The 20885-nt window shown below is 46.8% G+C and overlaps 1 protein-coding gene across 1 annotated transcript; it reads left to right on the top strand.

Annotated features, from left to right (window-relative positions):
* The first annotated feature begins 9051 nt into the window (after positions 1-9051).
* GMNC (geminin coiled-coil domain containing) lies at positions 9052-15650 on the top strand. Its single transcript, XM_066326452.1, has 5 exons — positions 9052-9109; positions 11319-11810; positions 11899-11984; positions 13235-13351; positions 14754-15650. The coding sequence occupies exons 1-5, from the start codon at positions 9052-9054 to the stop codon at positions 15396-15398; spliced, it is 1398 nt and encodes a 465-aa protein (XP_066182549.1). The 3' UTR covers positions 15399-15650.
* Positions 15651-20885: the final 5235 nt, after the last annotated feature.

Raw genomic sequence — 20885 nt, 5'->3', positions numbered from 1 at the left:
TTCTATGCTCAGCATTTGCAGTTAAGTGAAGTCTAAGAACCCTAAAATAGTTTTAAAAGTTCGGGTATAAATAAGCTCACTCTTTCTGCAGACCATGTACGCCCACAAAAAAACAGTCTCTAACTACACTGCTTTGAATCCTGTGGCACAGACCAATTCACTTGTGAAAGACCAACAGATGGACAGAAAGGGACACCCTCCTCCCCCCTCTGGCTGGTATCAATTCCCATTAAAGACTCTCCTGTGTCCAGACTGTGCATGCTGACCACTCAATGCAGGCAAAATTGCAATCCACCTTGATTAACTTTCTAACAAGTTCTTTGCACCTCCCTTCTTGTTCCTCTACCAGTCACACTCCTTCCCTCTAAAGTTTTTCTCTAATTAATTCCATATTAAGCACTGAAAATCGGCAGGGTCCTCTCAGACGCCCCTTGTCCCTTTCTGTGCGGACCCTCCGGGTCCCCAGCGCTAAGCCCACTGGTAAAAAGCTGACATCTGTGCAGCAGCTCCCAGGCTGCACTTTCAGGTACAGCATGTGTTGCACCTTGAACTACCGTCTCATTTCAGACCCCACCATTGAGACCAATTAAGTACAGAGCACGCAAGGAGCTGACCGAGTGTCGCATGCTGGCTATAACCACAAGGACTTAGAGGCCCCAAATCTGTTATTACCAAGCTGTTCCTGACAGCAGCATGCTGCCTCCTAACAAAAAGAATAGATTAAGATCAATCAAGTCTCCCTCTGCTTGTCAGTGGGATTCTGGACCACACCTTCCACCCAAAACTTCCCTCCTCTCCTGCTTCTGAACACCTAGGTAGCTCCAGGATAACAAGGTGGCTGCTGAGTCAAGCATGAGCTGAACCATATGTTCATAATTAGTTAACTTCTTGCTTTATTGCTAGAAGCACTATCAATAAATCAGTGGCCTTAGGAGATGCAACAAGCCACCCCCAGGCAGCAAAGAGCCCTCCCCTCCACACGGGCAACTGGCCATATTTCATTCCAGCTGTGGCATTGTGCACTGAATTAACTTTATCCTCAATTTAGAAAGCCAGCATGAAATCAAGAGACCTGAGGGAAAGAATAAAGAGAAAGAAAGAGAAAGAGAAGAGGAAGGGGAGGGAGGAGAGGGAGAAATCCTAGCAGGTCAACTAAAAAAAGTTTGGTGAGTGACCATCTACAGGGATGGAGCTGCTTAACCCATTGCTGCAAGGCTGGTTGTAGGCAGCACATTAATTAATAAGAGCCTTTCTGCCTCTTATTGCCTGGCGCTGTGGTTGAAGACTTCTACCAGAAGCTGAAGGGGGAACCCAGTGATATAATTGTTTTTTTACCAGCCACTGTTAAGTTGCAGCCTAAATAGCAGGTAAAGCAGAGCGATAGGCAACAGTGGTGCCAGGAGAAGTCTGGCGAGACACACCATGAGCTCTTGGGGTGAGTGCACTCCACAGAGCTATGTTCAGCTTGAGCAAAGTGCTGTGACAGGACAGATATTCCCGGATCTGGGAAAACACGTGGCAACTGTCACACTGAATAGGCAGATTGCCTATGGGCAGTGGAGAGTGCTGGAGGCTTCCAGGCAGCAATTCACAACACCAGAATCCAGAGCCTACCTCTCCTATGGTCCTCACACCTCCGTGTGCTGCAAAGTTACACAGGCAACTTGAACATCATCCAAAACTAAATGCTGAAATGCCTGTAGCTAACTCGTTCTATAGGAATCGTTCTATCTCCCTGGACATTTAACTGAAACACAACCTGTGCTCGCGGTGCTTTCACTGCCAACTTTTACCTGGTTGAAAATGCACCTGTAAAGGTTACTGCCATAAGGCAGACTAAGTGCTATCATCCTCCTGGAGCCGATGCTTTGAAAACTTCAAAAATGCAGCATAAAATAATTCCTTTCCTCCATGTTACTCAGTTTCACCCATCCTCAAAATTTAAATCCAGCTGTTAGACCCTGAGTGAAGGCTTCCTGATTTACCCAGCTGAATCTCCTCGCTGTACCCTGGCGGGAGGGATGTGAGCAAGCCCTCTAGTGTCCATCTGCGACATTCTATAAAATATCCCAAGGTCCAGGAGTGCATGAAAACTAAAACATTTCCAGCAATAAGCTAACCCTCAAATTCATGGTACCAAACCACATCTTTGAAATAATAAAGTCTATAATTAGTGTTACTTTTGAAAATAAAACTGACAGCAATTACAGAGGGCTATCCTTCAGTAAGAACATCTAACACGGCATCTTCCTTATCACACATTTAGGGTAAACAAAGCAATAAAAGCAAGTTATTGAAGGGTTTTGCATGCCTTCGCAGGCTAGCAGCCAACCCAGAATGGAGCACTGTAGGGTCTTTTAGTTTCCCTGTGAAGTATTTTGTCCAAGGAGGCCACACTCCTTCATGCCCAAGGAACCAAGGATGCCTGTCCAGACTCTTCCTTGTAGATTTGTATCTCCTGAGTGCTGGAGATTACAGAGAGGTCGAAGCCCTGTCCCTGAACATAAAACTCTCTTAAAATTTGTGGAATTGCAAAACAACATCCAATAGCTAATGGCTGATAATCCCAGATTAAATTAGTTCAGTTCAAATGAAGCCGCAATTTCTCAAACAATAGCACACCTTTCTAGCTCTAAGAGGGAGGTCAGCAAACATTCACCAGAGCCAACAAGGTCCCCATGTGCAGGTCAGGAGTCTGCTGAGTTTCAGTGCTGGCCACTGATGACAGACCAGTCATTGCAGCTTCTGTGGGTGGGAAGAAGTCTCATTTCTGTCTGACTAAACAGAGAGAAAGGAGAGATGATACAGAATCCCCATGAGCTTCTGGGCAGCTCATTTAAGTCTCTGTTCCTTCCAGTCACTTCAGGAGACTCAGCACAAGAACGTGGAGTCAGGAGAACATCTCCACTCCAAAGCCTGCCCTGTTGCACTGTACTAACCCCTTCTTTCTTTCCCTGCTGCACTATTACAGTTTGCAATGGAATTGTAAAATTACAGTAAGGCATAGATAAATCCTGCTCTCTCATCCAGGAGCAGTTAAAAACCAAATACTTCTATTGTTTCTTATTTGCTTTCAGGCCTTTTTACATGGCTTTGGCACAGTATGAGGCTGCCAAATGGATACAAACCTCCCCCCACCCCTTTCTCCTCCAGGATACCATAAAATATAACCAGACCAAAAAAATATCCTGTCTGCAGTTATTATCCACTGCACATCATTGCTACATGCTGCCATTGAAGTGTGCAAACTTTTTGTTAAAATTAAATTTCAGCAAAAATTCAAGGAAGAAAACAGCTCTGATGTGTTTTGAATAGAATTCTTTTAAAAGGCTTTGGGATTTGGAAGACATTTACTCTTTTAGTCCATTATATCAAAATAATTGACAAAATCACAATGAAACATTTTGTTCCTTCCTAAAAACAAAAACCAAAGAGGGGAAAGAAAAAAATCTCTCACAGAGAATTAAAAAGCATTCAGGTTTCATTCCAACGAGCTGGGCGTCAGGACCTCAACATTCTTCGAGAAAAGAGATTATTGTCTCCAGCCAGCTCTGGTGTAAGCCTGTAAAATCCTCTGCCAATCTTTTAGATGAATTACCAGCCAACTAATTCCTTTTCATCGCCAGTTCATCGAACACTACCTGCATGGACTAGGAGCTGGAAATTTTGTGTATACAGACAGAACTGTTTTACTAGGATATCTCCCCAGTGACTTATTGCTGTAACTCAGCCTTTGAAAAGTATGCACAAAAACCCTGACATCTTTCTCAGCTCATGACAACAACATCCTTCACCTTCTGACCCCTAACACATTTACACACGTCCTAGAATCTTTCATTATTGATTAGGGAAGGCAATGCCATACAGCTCTGCAATGAAGAGATGCCCTCACACATATTTACTCAGATCGGAGATCTCTGCCAAACATCCAAACTGCCAGCCAAGAATGGAAAGTGCCCAGCTCTACACCCAAAGCAAGATGGAGAGAAGCCAGACTGCCGACTCCTGAGCCACAGCCAAGAGGAAAAGCACTGTTAAATAGGTGAAGCCCAGTACATTGGTCCTGGCAGCACCGTTCACACAGGAGGAGCTCACGGGCCAGGTTAGAAGCAGGCAGATGCACACATCAGTGGATGATTAGTCAAGAGGCCCCAGTCAGCTCTGCATCTGGTCCCATGAAAATTCATCCTAATTTGGACGAAACCTGTGAGCTAAGCTTTTCTGGCAGGTCTCCCTGCAAAATAGTTTGACTTCAATAGAAAACACCATGGAGAAAAACATGCCTTTTCAGCACACAGGTCTTTCTCTCTCAGGCGCAACAGTTTCCCCAAAACCACCATGGTCAACACTCAGAGCACAGTCAAGAAAAACTGTTTCTGCCATCTGCTATTTAACCCTGAGATACCTCAGTGCATTTGTTTGCACTGCTGAATCACTTTCTGTGATGTAAAGGTTACTTAGCTGCAGCACGGCAGCTCAGTGCAGTGGGAACCTCTGGAAAGAAGGACATTGACAGCAGCAGCGTGCTGCTGCTGCCAGCCAAGAACAGGCTTTGCTTCCATAACTATATCGTGGTTTATATTAAACCTCCCACCCAATTAACCCCCAAACGTCATGAAAAATTATCAGTTCACAATTAATTTGCTCTTTTGGAGCCAATTGGTCTCAGCCAAGAACAAAGGGACTCATTTGGCCAGGGGCTACATGAGGACATTTTTTTATTACAGAAATGTGAAATCTAAGCAGACACACCAGTCCTGACTGATAGATGAGGAACCGAAACAAAGATGCTGAGACTGACTTAAGCCTATACCATAAATGGGTGATGTCTGAAGTTTCAGGTGCTACTATTTAGTGCTACTATAAAACTGTACAACATCAGACCCAGGGGTAGAATATATTTCTCTTCCACACACCAATCAGACTGGCAACAGTAACAAATTCTCACCTGCAGTTTTCAGGAAAACATATCAACTCATCAAAAACCAGCCCTGAGATCAGGACCTCAGAGTTCTTTTATGATACAATTCCAGCCAAAGGAAAGGGCAAGAAACAGGCAATAAAGAGAGTCTGGGATGAGTTCTGAGAGAACATGTCCATAGGATACTGGACCAGTGCAATTAGTGTCCTCCTCTGACAAAAGGTCAATATACTCAGTAGAATCAATGAAAATATTCAAAAGAAAACCCTAGAATTATAAAATTCATTATTTTTTTATTCTCTCACTCTCAATGACATTCTGCAAGCATTCTGTAAACATACTCTGTCTTCATAAAGCTTCCACTTTCTCCATTTGTCTTTCCACTTCAGGGAAAACTCATTTCTGTACCTAGGAGTGTAATTAAGTGAAATTTAGAGGTCTGCTTCTCAGACAGCTGGCAAAACAGAAAAACAATTACACAACTCCAGACAAACACAGTATAGACTGTTGTTTATAACACATAAAATGGCACACAGGGTAAAATAGAAAAAGTTAAAGCCACAAATGTCCATTAGCAAAATCAGATTGGAAACTGGAGTGAAATTTTGAAGAGTAAAAAGCAGTACCAGCATCACAAGAGCAAATCTCTCCTAGTCCTGGGTGTCCACAAGCAGTTATCTGTGCTTACCTAACAGATCTCTCATCAAAGCAGGGACCTGCTGTTCCTTTTGAAACAACTACTACATCCACAGGAGAGACCCCAAGATTTTTTGTTAGGAGTGTTAACAGATGGGGAAGGACTTGTGGACACAACATATGACACAGATGCTATTCAAACATGGTCCTTAAACATTTCACCTGTAAAGATATTCTGTACATAAAAAGTATCTATGTACATTACCTACACAGAAAACCTTCAACTTTTTCAGATAAATTCCATCCTCTAGTCACCGACTCACCACTCTTGCTGTGAGAAACTGCAGGTAAACCCAGAAAGGTGTTTTGCAGTTTTTCCATCTTGTAGTAATTTTTTTCTTTTATTTTCACTCTTGTGAAACTCCACAGTACCAAAAAGTATCAGCATGGGAGAGCTGATGCCCAACAGCACTGAAAACTCAGTTTGACTTAAGTGCATTTTACAGGAAATAAAGTCCATGGGTATATTCACTGCTACTTGACAGTAATTTCAAGATTAGTAACTAGTGTGAGAGACTGATGAGAAAGGTAAAGACTGCCTTAAAATATACCAGAAAGATATAAAAGAGAAAGATTTCCCTATGCTTTTCTCTAAACAATGGTGTGTTACACAGCAACCTGAGTAACTTTGGTCATCTGAGTAACAAGTTAATATCAGCTGGAATATTTTCTGAGATGGGTTCCTAACTTTAGGAAAGATTGTAAAAAAACCTGCCCTCTTTGACCTAAAGAAAAAGGAAAAGACAATGTGTGGCAGCGCTCTGCAAAGACATCAAGGCTAAACACTGGAGAGGGAGATGAAGTGTCTAAACTAGAGCAAGAGTTTGGCACAAGGACAAAAGGGATTATACCTGCTATGAATACATTCAGCCTGGAAACTAGAAAGTGTCCAGCCATCAGAGCTCAGAGTACGGTGTAGCCTCACAGTGGGAATAACATAAGGAAAATAACCTAATTAGTTTTAAGAGGGAGATTGAAAAGTTTAAGAATGTCTCGACAGCAGGGAACTGGATTTGGGAAGTGCCTTTTAGTCCTGCGTTCAAGGAGGAAGACTGATCAGAAAAACAGCCAGAACCTGTATCTGCATAAATTCCCTTTCAAAAGCATTTTTGCAAATCAGTCTCATCTGGTTTAATTTCTCCCACTTTTGGTTCACAAGCATGATCAGAAATTCATGCAAGCGCCAGGCACATGTGTGTACCTGTCTACAGGTTAATATCCTGAGTTATAAATGAGCCTCTGTTTTGTCACTGATTCACTTAACTACTCTTAACATGGCTAAGAAAGACTGTAGCAGTAATAATGGCAGGACAAGTAAAGAGGATTTGGGATGGGTTTGGACACCAGGGCAGGTGTCAGCATGCAAAGTAACTCATGCTGTAACTGTTGTAAGCCTGGTATAAAACTCCTATTAATCTATCTGTAAATACTATTTTCTTCTGTGTACCATCCCTTCTGAGAGCCCATTCACTATGATGGAAATGCAACTTTAAGGTCATTTTTACATAAAAAGAGGTTAACCAAAAAAAAAGTTTGGTTTTTTGTTTGTTTTGGTTTGTTTGTTTGTTTTCTGGGGGTGTTGTTGTTGTGTTTAATATTAATCTGACGGATTAGGTTCACCACTGTTGTTTAAACAAAACAAAAAAAAAAATCATAGAAATTACAAAAGAAAATATGGATACAAAGAACATACAGTAATTAACACGCTGCAATACACCTGAATGTGTGTTCCCAGAACCTCAGAAAAGAGCTGCTACATCACTCAAAGTGAAATCTCCACTGAAGCAATACTGTAGTCTTGATAAACATTTTGCCCCAGAACTTTATTCCCAATTAAAGAGGTCCATCATTAACTGCAATAAGCAGTAAGAGCTCCAGATGAACATGAAAATTAACAGATGATTGCTACTTGGTTTGGTTTTACAGACACACATTAATGTGTGATTGTTACTGTGACTTCAACCTCTTCCAACATCATGTGTGACCATCCATGCACCATTTTGCGAAATTAGGTGATTCTCTCCTATAACAGCATTTTTCTTTCTTTGGCACTCACCCGAAGTGCATCTCCCCAAACCTACCAGGGCTCTGATTTGCCTGTCTTTTAACACATATACCACCTTTCACTCCCCAGCATATCAGCCTTGGTGAGTCGACCTGAATTCCTTGAGCTGAGAAAGCTGAGCACTGTGAGCCCCCAGCCGACACCACACCAGCCGTGCAGACCCAACAATGGAGGGCCCACGGGCTTCCTGGTGGGTTTGAGATGTCTCCAGAGACAGACACCCCACACCCTCCCTGGGCAGCTCTTCCAGTGCCTGTCACCCTCAATAGAAAGTTCTTCCAGATGTTGAGGTGAAGCTTCTTGTGTCCTAGTTTATGGCCATTGTTCCTCATCCTATCGCAGGGCCCCACTGAGAAGAATCTGGCACCCTCCTCTTCACCCCTACCTTTGCGAAATTTATACTGCATTAATGAGATCCCCTAAGGGGAGGCCTCGCTCCCTCAGTCTCTCCCCATAACAGAGCCGCTCCCCTGGACTATCCCCTGGACAGTTCAGACACCATCTCTCCTCTCTCTGCTGCTGCCCCGACAGACGAGCCGAGAGGTGCCCTGGGGCGACATGGAGGGCACGCCCTTGGCAGGGGAACCCTGCTCTGCACCCACTGCAGCCTCCGCTGCACCTGCCTCTGCCCCTCCGGGGCCCGGCGGGCACCTCCCGCGCGGCCCGGAGCCGGGCACCGGGAGCGGGGCAGTCCGGGCTCCGGGAGCGGGGCAGTCCGGGCTCCGGGAGCGGGGCAGTCCGGGCTCCGGGAGAGGGGCAGTCCGGGCTCCGGGAGCGGGGCAGTCCGGGCTCCGGGAGCGGGGCAGTCTGGGCTCCGGGAGCGGGGCAGTCCGGGCTCCGGGAGTGGGGCAGTCCGGGCCCCGGGAGCGGGGCACTCTGGGCTCCGGGAGCGGGGCAGTCCGGGCTCCGGGAGAGGGGCAGTCCGGGCTCCGGGAGCGGGGCAGTCCGGGCTCCGGGAGAGGGGCAGTCCGGGCTCCGGGAGCGGGGCAGTCCGGGCTCCGGGAGCGGGGCAGTCCGGGCCCCGGGAGCGGGGCAGTCCGGGCCCCGGGAGCGGGGCAGTCCGGGCTCCGGGAGCGGGGCAGTCCGGGCCCCGGGAGCGGGGCAGTCCGGGCCCCGGGAGCGGGGCAGTCCGGGCCCCGGGAGCGGGGCAGTCCGGGCTCCGGGAGCGGGGCAGTCCGGGCCCCGGGAGCGGGGCAGTCCGGGCCCCGGGAGCGGGGCAGTCCGGGCTCCGGGAGCGGGGCAGTCCGGGCTCCGGGAGCGGGGCAGTCCGGGCCCCGGGAGCGGGGCAGTCCCGGCCCCTCAGGACACACGGCGGCTCCCCCGCCGCCATCCCGCGCGGGCTGATGACGCCACCCCGGGCAGCCCCAGCATGGCCGCGGTGCGGGCGGCCCCGGGCCGGCGCTGCGGGCACCAGAGGCGCTGGCGGGGTCCGGCGGGATCCGCGGGGCGTTCGGCTCTCGCACGAGGCTGCTGCGGGCGCTGTGTTCCTCCAGCCCGCCCGCCCCTGCATCTCTCCTCTCCCGGCTTTACCCGCCTCCCCCGGGCCATTACCCAGCACCGCGGGCCCCAGAGCAGCGGTGCTCGGTGGGCTGTGCCCGCCGTGAGGGGCCGGCGGTGCCGCAGCGCCCCGCGGCAGCTCAGCAGAGGGAAAAGGGACCAGACCCGGCCGAGGGGCTGCGCTGGGCCTCGCCGCGTGTTGGGCGTGTGTCACAGAGCTCCTGTCCCTGGGTAGCCCACAGATGACAGCCGTGCAGAGTGTTGGCATCTCAAGGGACCGGGGTACCACAGCAGTTGTCAAATGTGCGGTGCTGCGGGTGAAGAAAGCTAAAGGGTGACCCCAGTCTCTGTAGGCTCAGAGTGAGAGGCCTTTTTAAAACACTTCTGTTGGGGAGGGGGAAAAATGGAGGAGATGGCAGTGGTTTAATTTGCTATAGCTGCCAGTTTACCTTGGGCAAAAACCTAGGAAAATAGCCAGTAATAAAAGAGTGGAAGGCAGATGGCCCTCCTGGTTTGTCCCTCAGGGGAACAGCACCGAGCATCCTCCAGGGGAGAAAGGAAAGACCATCCCTTATGCCAGCACGGCCTGCCCTCGGCCCAGCCTCACCCTCGCTGGCTGCAGACAGGTCAGGATAGCACCTGGAACAGCCCTTGCCATGGCAGGGGAAGGATCCTGGGGGAACAATTGCTCTGCTATTGGCGTTATTCCCACCATCCGCTATGCTATTCAAAGGCCAACCCTCACTGAAGATTTTTGGTTAGATTTTTTTGTTCCCCTCTGGGAAAAACTCAAGTTTGTCCATGGATTTTGATTGCTAAGTAAATCTGATGTGAATTAGAAGTCACTGTATGAAGACAATCTCTGCCTTTCACACACCTGTTTGTGGCTTTTGCAATGTTATAGTAGCAAATCCTATATGATAGTAAATCTTTTACCACTGCCACATTTATATCCTGAGATCTTCTGGAAGCCTGGGGCTTGACAGAAAACATTCTCAATACAGTGCGACATTTGCAGGAGTTTGTCATTGCAGACTCTTGTTCTGACACCTGCACTGTCTTCCTCAGAACTGTCCACAGTAGTGCTCTGAATCATATTTGCTTCTACACACCTCTGAGAAGCTGGGCAAAACCCACTCTGTCAGCCAGGCAGGTTGGACAGACTTGTTTCTTCCTGCTGGATTTTACAGCTGCAAACAAGGCTTCAAAACAAAACAAATCAAAAAACTCACCAGCAACACCAGCAGCCTTATTCTGAACATGTGGGATGCTTCCCTGGATGCCTGTTCATTTCCTGGAGTGAAACTCAGACCGGTTCACTGCTGCCCTGAAGTGTGTGGAAGCTTTTTTTTTTTTACTTCTCCCTCCTTTTCTTTTCCCTCCTTCCTTGTGTTGATTTGTGGGACCAGAATGACTTTGATTTCAGCAAGTTTGCTGTTTATTCACGTCACAAGTTTGACAGCTTTACACCAAATCAGATTGCTGGGTTTCAGGAGAGCTCTGAGGCGTCACTGGGAGCTCCTTTAGATTAAACTCGCCTCCCCGGTCTCCCCCCTCTCCCCCTCCTTCAGAGCCATTTAAACCTCTCTGGGGCTTTAACAGAAACGTGCTCCCAAGACCTGCATTTCATTCTGCCACTAATATGGTAAGTGCTCTTTGCATTTCTCTCGACCTCGAGGCAGAGGAGGAGAAGCTGGTCTCTCCCTTGGGGGTGCAATAGATTTCGTGCCCTCTTAAGATGAGAAAGAAAGAGGGCTCTCCTCTACCTGCCAGTGCAGTCTCTGCTGCCCTGCCTTCCCATGGGTGTGCAGACTCCCTGACTCAGGCTCCAAGCTCTGCTGTTCTCTTCCTTGCAGAGCTTTAAAGTTGCTGCAGATGAGGCTTATTTGGAGGAGGGAGAAAGGGTGAATTCAGAAACAACCCCGGGCTTTGCGGTCTGGGACTCCTGCAGAACTGCAGGGGCAGAAGAGAGTGCGAGCAGCCAGGAGGTGACTACTGGCTCTATGCTGCTGCTTTAGAGCTGAGTCGAGCACCCATGGTGGCCAAGGACAGCATGGGACCTCCCTTCACCCTAAACCCACTCAGGACCGTAACATTTCCCAAGGGTTTGCCGGAAACTGAGCCGCCTCCCTGGCACAGCTGTGCTCGGAGCCCCAGTGCTGCGGGGGCTGGCGGGGCGGCACTGCCCGCGCTCGGCGCACGGCGCGGTGCCACCGGGAGAACGGGGAGCGGGCACCGGGTCAGGGCTGGGCGCTGCCTCGGGGGCCGGCGGCGCCTGGCAGGGGCGGCGGGGCTGCCCCGGGACGGCACTGAGCACAGCACGGCCGGGACGGGACAGCAGCGGCGAGAGCGCTGCCCCGCTGGGGCGCTTCTGCCGGGGCGAGCCGGGCCGGCACCGCCTCTCCTGGGGGCCCGCCGGCGGCCGGGGACGGAGCCCCGCCGAGCGCCCATTCTTCGGCCCCTTCCCTCCGCAGAGCGCCGGCCGGCCGTGCCCGGAGCCGGACTTCGCCGGGGGCTCGGGCTGCGCCTGCGCCTGGTCCGCCCCCGCCGGTGTTTCCAAGGAGACCTGGGCCGCCGTCTGCGCCGCGGAGCCGCCGCACAGCCAGGGCCGGCGGGAGGCTCGGCCGCCGGGTGAGTGCGCTTAGCTGCCGCCGGCGCGGCGGGACCGGCCGGGCTGCGAGCGGGACGGGCCCGGGCTAACCCTCGCTCTGGTCCGCAGGCCAGTTCTGCAGCCCGCAGCTCGGTGCACGGGACGCGGCGTGGCAGGGAGACCAGCTGTCCTCCCAGCTCTACAGAAACAAGCAGGTAAAGGCTCCTCGCCCCCCAGCACATCCAGGTTCACCCCACGAGGCTGCCGAACTTTATGTCAAGTATGGCACCTTCTGCATTGGCTCATGGCATGTCTCCCTGTCACTGGCACGGATGTCGGAAGAGACACAAAACTGTTGTTCCTTATATGAAGTATTTATCTCCCCCATGTTGTCCTGTGAAGTTGGACCAACTGTGATGGGGTTCCCTAGCCATTCCTCCACTCTTACACCATATTGCAGCAGCAGCCTTGGCACTAAAGAAAACCAGAGGCATGAAATGGGGGTCCCTCAGGCTCTGATGATGCTGTTGGCTAAAAATAGGTAGTGTGTATCCTCTTGATTCCACCAGGTTTAACTTCATGGAAAATTATTCCACCAGAATTGCCTCATTACATGGAAGTCAATCATTTTGACCAATAGGTTTTCCTTGTTACTTTATTTTCACTTACCTTTCATTTTTTATTTTTTTTTTAAATCCCAAGAGACAGGAGAAACTCTGAACTGTCTTAGATGAAGCAACTCCAGGTTCTGTTGAAGTATTTGGAATTATGTTTTGACACAGTGAAGTCAGTGAAAATTCAGATATTAACTTAAAGGTCCCTGGAATCAAACCATAGTTCCAGATATCAGTGTACTCCTTTCTTTGGCTCTTGCCTCAACCATTTAAGTCTGTTCTTAAGTCTGAGTTTAAGCTGTTCAGCTTTTGAGACCAGGGATTATCTCAACTCTGTGTATGTACCACAGCTGGCACAGTAGGGCCCACAACTGAAGAGATCACCGAGTGCTGCTGTATCATAAAGAATAGCAAATGCATTTTCCTTCTGCACCCTACCCCCATAAATTGTTAGTTTGCAGCTCCTCCTCTTTTTTTGCACCAGCTAGCTATAAATGGGAAGGAGGGTGCAAAGGGATATTTGCTGCAGATCAAGAGGAGATCCTGAAGCTGCTGTCATGCCCGTGACCATTTCTGGCTGCTCACAGGGCTACCTGTAATTCTTTTCTATTATTATTCTGTGGTTGCAGGTTTTTTCAGAGTAATCTTCTCAAGCACTCACTTAAAGATTAAAGGAAGTCAAAAGTGAAAACTGAACAGTCACTTAGATTTATAGAGACAAGAGGCTGGAGGGGGTGGGTTGAGCTCACAAAGCAACACCCAGATCATCAAATCCAAGCAGCTTGTACCAGAAGGCAATTGCTATTAAGTTACAGAGTCAACACCTATTCATCAGTATCTCTATTCCACAGCTTCAAGATACTTTGCTTCAGAAGGAAGAGGAACTTGCTAGGTTACATGAAGAAAATAATAACCTCCGACAATACCTGAATTCTGCCCTGGTTAAGTGTTTAGAAGAAAAAGCCAAGGTATTGTATTCAGACCTGTCATACAAATGTGTGCAAAAAGAACAGGTTGTTTAGGAACAGGCCAGTAAAATATATGGGAAATCTAAATGTGTAGACAACCTGCAGTGGAACCCACACTCACATTTAAATTCACAAAGGTGACAGTTTCTTCCAGGAATAATATCCTGTCAGATTCTGACTGTGGAGACAGTATAGCACCTGGAATAATTAAGTTTTATTTATTAGTTAGTTATAAGTAAGTTAAGATTATATAGTCAAGGTAAAATTATTCCCTCTAGTACCTTTTTTCAGTAAAAAGTTCAAAACTGAATATATGCTTTTTAATATCTCTGTTTTGTCAATTATCCCTTTGATAAGGATTTTTTTTCCAGTTTATTAATTAAAAAGTTGTATGTGCTGTTTTGTTTTTAACTGTGAAATACAAAATTGTACACTTCAGGCTGGGTGAAACATTCTGTTAAACTGTGAAGGGTTGTTTTTTTAACATTTGGATTCTTTGTCTCTCATCTAAACGAAAATAGCTTGTCAGCTTAAAGACATTTTTTGCTATTCCAGCCTTGCCCATGAAACTGAACTATTGATTATTTGCTCAACTCAGCGGATTGAGCACGAGGTAAAAAAGACTGTAGGACATAGGAGACTTTCCTTTTCCATCCTGCTGATGAGTTGATAGTGTGACATGTCCTCCCTCCCATGGCCAGACCTGGCTCCTGGCAGTAGAAAATGTCTCCTTCCCTGGGGACAGAGGGAGACACGGCCACCCCCTGTGTCATGAGGAGAAGGGCCCAGTGTGGAACTGTCATGGGGGTGTCTGAGCAGTGAATTCATGACACGGTAGGGACCTTCCTTCTTTATCCTTGCCTTCCTTTGACCATCCCTGGATGGTCCCAAGGATGCCTGAAGGGCCCTTGTCCTGGGATAATGACAACTGAAGTGAATTGATGAGGGCAGGGCCACTCAGTGCTCTGAGCACTGCCTGGTTGAGATCACCCCTGTCCCAGCATGAGTTACCTTTGCATCCTCCCTCTTTGTCAGCAGTTTGGGTCACTTTGGGTCAGGCTTCATCAGGCTGCCAGTTTGCCCCCTGTGCCCTGCTCACCTGCCAAGTGCTGCTGGCACAGAACCCAGGGCTGGGAATGCCATCAAAGCACAGGTCTTATTGACATGGTCACACTCTTCTCTTTCAGGGACAGGGTTGTTGCAGACACTGTAAAAATACAAAAAGTTGGTCATACCGATATGTTTAAGCAGAAGGTGAAAAAAAGTGTCTCTGTAAGGACAGTAGTAACCAACTAGTAACCATCTTGTGCATCTGAGGTCAGAAATGTCTTGCTTTCAGGTATCTAGAAATTAAAATTTTAACCTTCCATCTCCACCTTGTTGTTCTGGATTTTTTTAATAGAAACTACTATCTGGCCATGGGCAAAAAACTTGTGCTATCCTCAAAAGTTCCAAGAGGAGATTAAAAGAGGACCACTGCTTTGTTCCTCAAGAAACTCCTCATGCTTCCAAAGCTAGAAGGAACCTCTTCAACGAATTCACTGCCTGTGAAGGGCAAACCAGCCCTGCTGTGGACAGCTGGGTCTTGCAGACCTTAGGATTAAAAGACGTGAACACCATTGATGAAGCTTCAGCTAACTACAGTGCCCTGTCCCCAGACCTCAGAAAAGACTTGTACTGCCTGAGCCCTGGAGGAGCAGTAGCCTATGAGCACAGAGAAGGAGCAGCAGCATTGTTCAGCTGCAGCCATGTGCCCCCAGCCAGCAGCAGCACTCATCCGTGCAGCGAGGATTCTCCCGTCCTTCCCCCGTTTTCTCCAGCACCATGCATCTCCTCACCAGTGCCAAGTGTTTCCTCCCTCCCAGCCTACGGGTTGCCTTATTTGACTGGTGGTTTGTCACCCAACAAGACAGAGGTGGCCTTCACAACATCCCTGAGTCCCCACTGCAACGTGAGGACACACAGCTTCCACCAGGGACAGGCCTTTGTGCGCAGGGACGACGACGGGGGATGGAGGTTCACCTGGGTGCCCAAAGAGGCTGAATGATGCACCTGGAGCAAGGGTCAGCCACAGGGGATGTAGGAGTCACATTTTACCTTATGCATCAGACAGGTTCAGGCGGAAAAAAAGGACCTGTTTTGGGCTTCTTTAAATGCTACTCTGTCACTGACCCACTCCTCATTCCCCTCACAGATTTTCACAGGTGTGACTCCAGATTGCACTTGGACAATTTTCTCCCCCAGATGTTCAAACTGGATTCCTTTCTCTCGTGCCTGTGTTGAGATACCTGCTTTTATTTGTTTCTTGGGTTTTTGTCATCGGCTCTTCCTTGTTACTGCTAGTTTCCAGGCTGGAGGGCTGTCACCTTTAATGACCACTTTCACATGCACCAAACTGGAAACCACTTTGGGAATACACCTGTCTCACTTTGGAAATAGCACCTCTCTCTCAGATATCCACAGATAACTAAGGAGGCATAGGTTGGAGGCTGAGGATCAGCTGTTTCTAAGTGATTTATGTCTCTCTTGACTACACAAATTGCCTTGGATTTAACAAGTACCCATGGTTGCCTCAGGTGCTGCACAAGGCTGACCCACCTGCAGTTCCGTGGTGCTGTCACATTCTTTGATGATGCCTCAAAATAAAAACAAGGTTCACTTCTGATGCCTGAGGGCTACTTAGTTATGAGTGATTTGGCAAGTGCAGGAAATCTTCCTGAAGTGTGATTAAGAGACTGCTGTGTTTACTAATACGTTTTAAAGGTATTTTGTGTGTCAATAAAGGGAGTTTACATTTGGGAGGCGTTTTCAGTTAGTGGTTGGCGTGGGTCTTTGGGAACCACAGCCTTCAATGTGAGCTCCTGCCTCTCTGTGCCTGCCAGGCTGTGATGGGCAGAGGGTAAGACCAGCACTACTTTCACAGTGCTTTAAAACTCTCTGAGAGAAGGTGCTCTAGCACTGCACAGGACTTGACTTTTAATAGTGCTTCTAAATGATATGAATGATTTGATGATAAGAAGTCAGTGGACATGAAGCTCACCAGTACTGTTTTCTGTTGCCTTTGTCTTCTGTTCTACAGTAGTTTGATGCCTAAGTATCAAAATAGATTGACTTGCTTATACTTGCTTTCAGAATGGGGCCACTGACATTGAGGAAGGACTTAAGTAAAAATAACCAAAATTGAGGATTTTCTTTCAGTGGCTCATTTTCCTATAGAAAACGGAATATTCCTCTGTTTTTAGAGGCTAAAAATATTTCCTAGTAGCCTGTTGTGCCTTAAAATTGCAATATTTGAGACACTCCATCAGGAGCAGTAATGATTTCCCAAAGGACTTCTAAATAAACAAACTGTATTTCTGGGTAGTTACTTTAAAGTAACTATGGCAGACTTCCAGAATAGGTGATTTGAAAGCATTGATTGTAGGCATTATTTCACTGAATTAAAAAGCCAACCAAACAAAAAACCAAAAACAAAACAAAAAACAAACCAAAACAAACAAACAAAAAAACCCCAAAAACCAACACCACAAATCCACACAACAACCACTGCAAAAGAAAACCACAACAAAAACTCAGTAAAACCCAAAAAACCCAAACCAAACAATGCTCATGAAATAAATACAAGTGTTTGTTTTTGGGGCTTGCTGTAGTCCATAAAATTGTGGTTGATTGATGAAGACTGGTCAGACAAGACCACTGTTTCTGTAGCACTTTTCTGCTTTTCAATGAAAGCAGAAGAAAAATCCTGTCCTACAAACAACTCTTTTTTTTTTTTTTTTCTCCTCAATGCATTTCTTTTCTATTATTCTCCCATTGCCCCACTATATAAGAGAGCATTGAAGAAAATACTCCTGTCACTGGAGTTTTTGTTGATGTGTGTGGTAGTGTAGAAAATGCCTGAATTTAACCTGAGTATGTGATGGGAATCCCTGGTATGGGTGATGTGGAGGGTGCACAGCAAACTGGGAATAAGACAGTGTGGCCAAAGGACTACACCCAACCCAGATGTAGATGCCACATCTCTCAAAGCAGCTGCAAAACAAAAGTAGAGAAACATCTGTCTAGGTTTTCTAACACTATAGAATGCTATTACGTATGAATTTCAATGCTGTGAAGACAGCAGCACTAATAGGGGCTTTTGTCCTACCAACAAATCTTAAAGGTATTTTCTCTGAGGAGAGAGAAAAACTTTCCATTTGCCTGACATTTCCTTTCCATATTTTTATATCACTGCATGTGAGAACTTCTCCTGCAGAGAGCCAGAACAAAAATGTCAGATCGTTGGTACAATCCTGAAATAGGGTTTCAGTAGGAACAAACTGATGCTTGAGCCTTTACCAGCCTTTTGTACAGGGGTGACTGACCCTTTGTCTCATAGCAAATAAATTATGAATGTGAGGGAGTAATTTACCTGAATGGATCCTCTTTTCTGTGGGTTCCTGAATCTTAGCCTGTATGAAGGAGCTGAGTTCCTGTTGGAGAGATTTTTTTCTGAGCCTGACTTTACTGGAGTTCATTCGGGTAAAGGATCCCCTGGTGCTGCTACTGCCAATTGGTGGGTGCTTCTGACTTGCACATGAAAACTTTAAATTCTGCTGTAGGAATCTGCTTAAGCAAAGATCTCTGTGGTAATGATGCTGCTGGACACTAGAGCAGAGGAAGCACACTGGAAAGGAAACAGAAGAATCCCCAAAGCATTTCAACAAATAAATAAGAATGATTTGTTTTCCCCTGACACCACCATTTGAAGGAGTATTTCCTGAGTTGCATTAATAAGAATAGAAACAGATTGTCTAACACCAACCCACAGCAAGCAAGTCAGCCCAGTGACCATTCCTTTTGCCAAAAGAAAGCCATTGCTCAGCATACCTCACTCTAAACAGCCTGGTTCCTCTGAAAATCCTGCCTTCTTACAGGTATAATAGATTTGGAAAATTAATTAGAGGATGAAGATGTCTCATGGCAGACTACTGTGCCGTGGTGGGATGTGAGGACAGTTACTGGCTGGGCTGGTGCTGGTTTGATATGTTGATTGAAACTGCTGTGTCCCCATGATTTCCTGGGGCCTGGAAGCACTGAAGCTGCATTAATGTTCTACAGTTCTTTGGCCTGCAAAGATGTGAGGGAGAAGGCCTTGCCTGTACAAAGCCTACATGGAGCTTTGAAATAGGTGTTCAGTCTTGGTTTGTGCTTGATCTTCCCTGTTTGTCCTTTTGTATCCATTCCCAGTGGGGGAAAGAGATTCAAACCCACCCTGCTGCTCATGGAATGCCTGAGGTAAAGCCCAGGGAAGCCCATGACACATTCCTATGCCCCAGAGGTAGCTAGAGATTAGTGGCAATGACAGCAAAAAGTGGAAACAAAATCCAGTTCTTCACACAGCCATACAGCAAGGTAGCCAGGAAATTGCAGAGATAAGTTTCAGCTTAGTGTTTCTAATTTCAAAAAACAGGCAGCTGGAAACAAGGGCCAAGAGGTAAAAGTTCTGGGTTCTTATACTGCCTCTAGTTTTACACTTGGTTTCTATGCTTTGGATTTTCTGGAATTCACCGCTGGACCAGTTCATAGCTATTTAACAAGAAAACACAACTCTTGCTGCTGCAGACTGAGAAGTTCCCTCTTGCCAAGGTTCAGTGCCGGGCCCATAAAACTCCAAAATAGGGAACTATGACTTGAATGGGGTCCTGGGTGGTTCCTTGAGCAGCAGTGAACTTCCTTGTCTGTAAATATTCATCTTGTATTAACATAATTTTTTTGTTTTTTTTATTTGAAGTTTGCTTTTTTATGTGAATGTAACATATGCAGCTGCATAGTTTAAAATAATCCGTGCTTCTAGAAAGGTACACAAAGAGAAATGGAAGTTAATTTAACAATTAATATGTTGATGTTTGTGATTTTTGTGATTTTAAAAGGCCATGATTATATGTAAGTATCAATTTTACCACTGTCACTAAGTTATGTCTAATAAAACTTAACATCCAATTGATGCAATTCTTTCTGCCCTCTTTAGCACCCATTAAACCATGCAGCTGTTTCTCACACAGCACAGCATCCACTTGGCACCTACATATCTCCTCAGAGGACTGAAAGAGACTTTTATTTCCTGCAATCACAAATGTCCACACAAGGACATGCCATGTTTTTATGATACCACATCCAACTATATTGACAGCCACAGGTGTGCTCGTTTCAGCCTGGGCTTGCACAGCATATTGCAGTAAACCATTATTACTTTGACTCAGGAAGAGCCATGCTACCAAACAGCAAGGACAGAGGGAAATATTGTGCTTCTAGTCTGTTGTTTTTGCAGCATCTGGCTCTCTCATTTAATAGACTTACACGTTCCTGGGAAGCTAAGCATCCTGATCCAGGACAATCTGATTCATTACAGTACTCTGAGTACTCCTGATTTTGACTCTGAAATAATGAATTTCAAAATGGCACTGAGGCATCACATAAAGAGACTGGAGATGAGAGAGAAAAGCCTGATTAAAAAATTTAAACCTCTACTCAGCTCTACTTGACAACAAAGGAAAGCTGTGTCAGTTATTAACTTTCCCTTCTGATCATGAGCAGGTTTATTGGTAACCATGCACCAGCTGGGACCAGAGAGATTTTTCATTGGAATGGAGATGGCTTATTGCTTATGAAAATATACAAAGTGAGCCTTCCTTAATCTCTTTTGCCCTCATCTAGAAGCCATACTAAGTCTATGAGATAATTCATAAACACTCTGGCCTGTTGCCGGGTAGCTGACATCCTGTCATAAAGAAAGAGCAGTCTATAAATAATTTGAGGAATGAGCTGTGATTCACCTAAAATACCATCTCTCCACTCATTCCTCTGCTTCATTAGTTGTGCATCACTGAGTTATTTCAAGGCTGAACACTTAAACGCAGTGCAGCCCAAGGAAATCAGTATAATAATAGTTCAAAAGGAACAGATTATAAAAATCAGTATGAGCATGAAGAGCTGGGAGGTCTGAGGTTTCCATTTTCCCTAATTTTTTTTTATTTTTTTTTTAAATCCCACTCAGAGTGTGCCTGTAGTACTGGTATGGTTAGCTGAAACTCCCAACAACTGCTGCCTCCAAATCTGTTATTAGTCAAATATCACTCTAAATATTCATCTACTAAACAATGTTTGCATGTGTAACGTCTTCCACCATGACATTATTCCCGGTTAGTGATCACAGAACACTGGAACAGGAATTAGGAGCTTTATGGTGGTTTCAGGAGCACAAGCTATGTCATCAAAGCCAGCTTCCAGGGATGCAGAATGGGGACTAACAGCCCATCAGAGAGTGCACACGTGCTGTCTATGCCCAAGATGTGCTGTCCGTGCCCCAGATGTGCCACGCAAGCCCAGCTGTGTAGAAAAGCATCAGCTGCACAGCCGAGGCTGCAGCAGCGCAGTTACACCCAGACGTGTGGATTGATTCCGATTCCCGCTGCGGGGCTGCGGGCCCAGGCTGGCACACCTAGGGGGTCTCGGTGCACATCTGGGGGGTCTCGGTGCACATCTGGAGGGTCTC

Source organism: Sylvia atricapilla, chromosome 10 (assembly GCF_009819655.1).
Source record: "Sylvia atricapilla isolate bSylAtr1 chromosome 10, bSylAtr1.pri, whole genome shotgun sequence".
NCBI lineage: Eukaryota > Metazoa > Chordata > Aves > Passeriformes > Sylviidae > Sylvia > Sylvia atricapilla.
Note: the sequence above shows the minus strand (reverse complement) of the source record. Positions and strands in the feature narration are given on the sequence as shown.

Excerpts from the sequence above, each read along its gene's own strand:
- GMNC (XM_066326452.1), top strand. The coding sequence starts at position 9,052 with ATGGCCGCGGTGCGGGCGGCCCCGGGCCGGCGCTGCGGGCACCAGAGG. Across the intron at positions 9,110-11,318 it reads GCACCAGAGGCGCTGGCGGG|CTGTGCTCGGAGCCCCAGTG; the intron begins GTCCGGCGGGAT and ends TCCCTGGCACAG. Across the intron at positions 11,985-13,234 it reads AGCTCTACAGAAACAAGCAG|CTTCAAGATACTTTGCTTCA; the intron begins GTAAAGGCTCCT and ends TCTATTCCACAG.